Raw genomic sequence first — 6,366 nt, forward strand, 5'->3', positions numbered from 1 at the left:
ATGTTGAAAAATTAAGAAATATCATGTAGATAAACACAATGTATCCGGAGATGAGGATGTCATGATGGATGAGTGGTAAAACCATGAATGATCATGTTATGTTTGGTTTGGGAGTAGCTCGATACATAATAAGTTATTAGAAAGTTGTTTGATGTGACACGATCATGTTCGATGAAGGCTTCAAATACTATAGTATAGAGGAGTGATTTAATTCAGATTAAGGGACCCAAAAGAGCTAGGGCAGTTCTACAATGACCTTAGGAGAGTTGGTGAAGAAAGGCATGCATAGCTTACTTCTTGTATCAAATAAGACGTCGAACAAAGCTGATTGGAGAGCAAGAATCCTAGTACCTGACCTCATTTAGTTGAGATAAAACTGAATTATTGTTATTGATGTTGCATGGCACACCTACACATAGCGTAGAAACTCCAATTAGTAATACTGTCATGGTAAATCGATTTCAATCCAGACAAAAACAACCTGATAACAAGATGGAACCAAATCAAAAACCCAAATTTCCTGATTAACATGGGTTTGGTTTCTGCATTATTGGACCAAGACTAATATCAACTCAAACCAAAATTAGATTGATCAATTGACACCCCTAGTCATAGGTGTAGAAATTCCAATTATTGTTGTCTGATTTTTAATGACGAATGATAGCAGCCATCATTCATTCGATAGGATCATGGAAAAGAGACTTTATCTTAGGGCAAATTTAATTTTAAATTTTTTAAGTTGGGTTCTTTTACAAAGATACCCAACGATGCTTTCTCTTGCCCTTGTATTGGTCAAAGCATAGGCCAAGGATGTGATAGCCATATTTCAAGTTAAACTCTCAATAAGTAGAGTAGATAGCCATATTTCTATCTTCTTCTCCAATCTCAACCAATTCTAGCCATTGATGCCCTAATCTTCCTCCACCATCTATGGAGAGGATCAAGGTCCATCACTTATCACAACACTAAACCCCTTGAATCCCTAAAACCCAAGCCCTGATCAAAGTGTACGTGTGATCATTGAAGTTGGAAGGCCAATTGTCACTATTGAGCAAGAAAACCCATTAGGGTTTGTAGAAGGATAAAAGTAATGGTGTAACACAACAGTGCTAGGGCCATGAAAGTGAAGACTCACTCTCTGCCTTGTGCTGGTGCAGGGGTCATGTGATCAGGCCACGATCTCTTACCCTTGATATATGATAGTAGAAACGAACTCTATCATTGAATGTCAATGTATACTGTAAAAACTCCGACTAATAATAGTTATGATAAATCAAACACAAATCAGACCAAAACCGACCTGATAACAAAAAGGAATTAAATCAAAAACTGAAATTTCCTTATCAATTTGATTTTAATTTCTTTATTTCTGGAATAAGATAGGTATCAATTCAATCCAGATTTCTGGATCAACCGATTGACACCCCTAGTCAAAGGCTTAAAAACTCCAATTATTGTTGACCGATTTTTAATAAGGGTAGCAGCCATCATTAATTAGATAGGGTCATTGAAAAGAGAGTTTATCTTATTTTAAGTTGGGTTCTTTTACAAAGATACCCCCTATTGATGATGCTTTCTCTTGCCCTTAATTGGTCAAAGCATAGGCCAAGGGTGTGATAGCCATATTTCAAAGTCAAAACTCTCAATAACTTAGAGTACATAGATAGCCATTTTTCAAAGTCAGACTTTCTTTTACTAGAAACCAAATGGGCAACACCACAGTGCGGACGACCTTCTCTGCCTAGACTACAGCAAACACTTATAAATACGAAACGGACCCTAAAGCTTCTGCATTCCCACATTCACCAATGGAGGATCTTCTTCACCAATCTCAACCAATTCTAGCCATTATTGCCCTAATCTTCCTCTACCATCTATGGAGAGGAACAAGGTCCATCACTCATCACAACACTAAACCCCATAAACCCCAAGCCCCTGAACCGTCTGGTGCCCTACCCATTATTGGTCACCTCCATCTACTAAGAGGCCAAGTTCCCCTGGCCCGGACACTCGCGGCCATCGCCGACAAGTATGGCCCGACCGTGACACTTCGTCTCGGCGTACATCGAGTCCTTCTCATCAGTGGACGTGAGGTGATCAAGGAGTGTTTCACCACCCAAGATAAGGTTTTAGCCTCACGGCCACTAGTGGCGGCAGGGAAGTACCTGGGCTACAACTATGCTGTCTTCGGGTTCGCACCTCTAGGGCCTTACTGGCGTGAGATTAAGAAGATAAGCTCTCTTGAGCTCCTCTCCAAAACCAGGCTTGACATGCTCAAGCACGTAAGAACCAACGAAGTAGATACATGCATCAAAGAGTTGTATTCTCATTGGGCCAAGAATGAGTACAAAGGTGTAACCTTAGGTCCAGTTATTGTGGAGATGAATAAATGGTTTCATCGCCTGAATTTCAATACCATCACCAAGCTCATTGCCGGAAAACGATATTTCGGTACCGTAGATATCGCCGGAGATGATGAAGAAGCTCAAAGATTCGAGAGAAGTCTCAAAGACCTTGCACGTCTGACAGTGATCTTTGTTGTATCGGATGCACTGCCATGTCTTGAATGGATAGACTTGCAAGGACACCTGAAAGCCATGAAAGGTGTTGCTAAGGAACTGGATGGTTTAATTGGGAATTGGTTGGAAGATCACAAGCAGAAGAAGAAACTAGGAGGTGATCATGAACAGGAGGACTTCATAGATGTGATGCTATCAACCTTTCCTGATGAGGAGAAGTTAATATATGGTTATGATCGTGATACTGTCATCAATGTCTACTGTACTGGTATGTCTCTTAATTTGTTATTATTGCCTTACGTTAATTATAGTGTTAATTTGTGTCGGGGTACTGTGCAGATAAGCATGCATTAATGGCATTGTCCACTCGTTTGGACTTTGGACTTGTTAGAGCCACCCACGCCACCAACTTGCAGCAGATGCATGCATGGTTTAGGGAATTGCAATAAATGGGGCACTTTCTCCGAGAAATGAATAGCTCTTCGTATGATTATCTGGTCATATATATGGATTAGCATTAAACATTTGTCATTTCTGTTTTTAAATATACTTTTTCTCACTCTTGTAATGATAAAAAATGAGACAGATATTAGATGCCAACTTATACAATCAAGTGATCATTCGAGCATGTAATATATCCAATCTTACTTTCTCCCACATGCGTCCACCCTATTCAAGAGAAAACAAAAAACATCTGGTCATGTGACCCCATGTGACTCAAAGGCTAGAGGAATTACAGCCTCATCGTGCGAAGAAATAAAAAAATAAAATATAAAAAATGAAAAATAATCTCATTTATGTTGATGTTCCCCACATGACATTTTATTGGCCCTTGTGCTAGGTGCAGTGCCACTTGAGGCAGCGATCTTCTTCTCTATACATAATTATGAGAAAAAAAATATGTTTTTTGTGCTTTTTGGATACTCATCAATTTGGGTTCGGTTTTGATATGGTTTTTATGTTAGATTTGTTTTCAATACAATCTGGTTTTCAATGGATTTTTCAATACCCTAATCCAAAACCGATTGAATAAGCCATGCATCCCATTTATTGTCATGCATCTTCTTAATAGTCTAAGCTAGGGGTGTCAATCAGTTGGTCCGGCTCGGTTTCGGTCTAGGTTGAGTTGGTTTCGGTGTGGGAAAGTTGAAACCGAAACCGAACCAATAAAGAAATTCCGGTTTCGATTTGGTTTCGGTGCGATTTGGTTTCGGTTTGTCTTTGGTTTCTTAAATCGATTTGTAACCGGGTTGGTTTTGATTTTTGGTCCAGTTTGGATTCGACTTTCCATACAAATGTATACAAAACTATGCAAATTTTGGTTTTTTTTAATGAATTTTGGAGTGTTTTGGTTTCTTACCGGTTTGGTTTCAGTTTCGGTTCGGGTTTTGAGCCGATTTTGGTTTGGTTTTGGGTTCATCTGGTTTTCTGTGCGGTTCGGTTTGGTTTTGGGGTTGCAATACTCCAAAACGAACCGAACCAATAAGGCTTCGGTTCGATTCGATCCGTGTTGTTATCGGTTTTGTCCGGCCGGTTTTACCGGTTCGGTTTAGGAATTGACACCCCTAGTCTAAGCAATGTCATTCACTCTCTTGATGGGTAATCCTTGAGATCGACATGAAAATTTTATTTTATGACTTCGCCAACTTCAGCTAAATCAAAACTTGACATATAAATCGGAGACGTCTCCATAAAATTTTAGTCCTTATCAGACCTGCTATGTGTAAGTAGATGGATTGTTTATAGATGCCCTATAGACAAACCCATCCATAATACCTGATCCTATCCAATTCTTCGTTATTTTAAACTATCTAATGTTGTTTGTTTGGGATTTCTATTTACAGGTGCTTATTGTAGGTGGCTCAGAAAGCACATCCCACTCCTTAACATGGGCTCTTTCCTTACTATTAAACCATCCCCACAAATTAAAAAGAATCCAAGATGAGTTAGATGTCCATGTTGGCAAAGATAGACATGTGGACGAATCAGATATAAAGAACCTTGTGTACCTCCAAGCCATTGTCAAGGAAACCTTCCGCCTATACCCACCTGGACCCGTATTGCCACGTCAAGCCATGGAAGACTGCCAATTGGGTGGGTATCATGTTCCAAAAGGCACACGTTTGCTTGTGAACATATGGAAACTACACAGAGATCCTAATGTGTGGTCAAACCCTGATGAGTTTCGCCCTGAAAGATTTCTCACTACCCATGCTAACATGGACTACAGGGGTCAACAATACGATTACATCCCATTCAGTGCTGGTAGACGGCCATGCCCTGGTGTAGCCTTGGCCACAGAAGTCTTCCACTTGTCCCTCACTCGTCTTCTTCATGGGTTTGATGTGATGAAATCTTCGCATGCACCGGTGGACATGACTGAAGGTGTTAGCATCTCTTTACCCAAAGAAGACTCTCTTCAAGTTCTTCTCACCCCACGTCTTCCTTCTAAGTTGTATGTATGAAGGCTAGACTTTAGCTTTCTATATCCCATAAATGGCTTGTGAGGCTGAGGGTTGAGAGACTCTCAATGTTAATGAACAATGATGTAGTTGAGTTCTTATTTTGTTAATATTTGATTTTTCTCATTGAAAAAGAAAACCACAAAGAAGGAAAAGTAGTATCAATTATGCTTCATACAACCTCAAATTATATATACAAAAAAAATTTTGTCCGGTAGCGTGGTGTTGCCTATGCCAGTAATCTCATTTGTCTATCTTCCCCTCTCATATGAAATGATATCGATGTCCATGGTAGGAGAGAAGAGAGATAGAATAAGAAAGTACTGGCACATACCACACTCCCAGATAGAAAACTCTTCCCCCTATATATACACATAGCAGTGAAACAAAATCGGGTTGGGCCAAGTTTCTTAAAAACCTAACCCAAAGGTCCCAAAATTCAACCTAGGCCCAACCCAACCCTATTGGGTTTATGCCTAGACCTAACCCGGCCCTAACTGATCTCAATTAGGCAGGGTTGAGCCGAGTTGGCCCTAATTGGCCCTAATTGACCCTATTTTTACCTTTTATGTCCTATGCATTAAAAAAAATAAAAGTACAAAGAAGCACTAATAGATCAATTGATCAATAACACAATTAAAATTATGAAATGCAACACGATAATAGATGTTTAGGACACCTGACCATAAGAATCAATGACAGAAATTTTATTATTCTGAATAAAAGGATAGGATGATAATCCTAAATTATATTATATAAAGAGGAAATTACATTCCCCTTCTATGTACTTTGGCTTAATATCAATCACCTCCCCTCTACTTTGAAACATATCAGCATCCTCCCTTGAGCTTCCAAGATGTTTATTTGGAGGAGTATATAACGTATTATTGTCTTGTTGATCAAGCAGTTGTAATTTGGGGTGTTTTTCGAGTTAGGGTTTCAGAATTAGTTTTCTCGTCGTTGTTTGGGTGTAATCTCTCTTCTACATAGTGAAACATCTTCTTCTTCACCTGAGAACGTAGCACACCACATCACTGTGTAAACCTTGTTAAATCTCTATGTGTTGTGCGGATCTATATTTGTTTATTTTCATATTTATTGGTATTTGCTATAACATACACAATTTTTTTCAATGAAGATATTAGTGTCATTTAACGTACGTACCCCAGAAAAATGTGTCTTGTTGATGTATCTTGACTTATTTTTGAAAACCTTTTTGTACCCCTTAGCTTAAAAGATCTTAGAAAATTAAATAAAAGGTAATTAAAAGAAACTGTCAAATTCAAAATACACCTATATAGAAATGTCATTCAGACATTCTCAATATATATCATAACTTTTCTGAAAATCAGGGTAAATTTACATGTTATATATTCACTATGTAT

General features: G+C 38.7%; 1 protein-coding gene across 1 annotated transcript; it reads left to right on the forward strand.

Annotated features, from left to right (window-relative positions):
* Positions 1-1,715: 1,715 nt before the first annotated feature.
* Positions 1,716-4,595, forward strand: LOC122069348 (cytochrome P450 CYP82H23-like). Its single transcript, XM_042633338.1, has 2 exons — positions 1,716-2,787; positions 4,364-4,595. The coding sequence occupies exons 1-2, from the start codon at positions 1,809-1,811 to the stop codon at positions 4,462-4,464; spliced, it is 1,080 nt and encodes a 359-aa protein (XP_042489272.1). The 5' UTR covers positions 1,716-1,808; the 3' UTR covers positions 4,465-4,595.
* Positions 4,596-6,366: the final 1,771 nt, after the last annotated feature.

This window comes from Macadamia integrifolia, unplaced genomic scaffold (assembly GCF_013358625.1).
Source record: "Macadamia integrifolia cultivar HAES 741 unplaced genomic scaffold, SCU_Mint_v3 scaffold585, whole genome shotgun sequence".
Taxonomy (NCBI): Eukaryota; Viridiplantae; Streptophyta; class Magnoliopsida; order Proteales; family Proteaceae; genus Macadamia; species Macadamia integrifolia.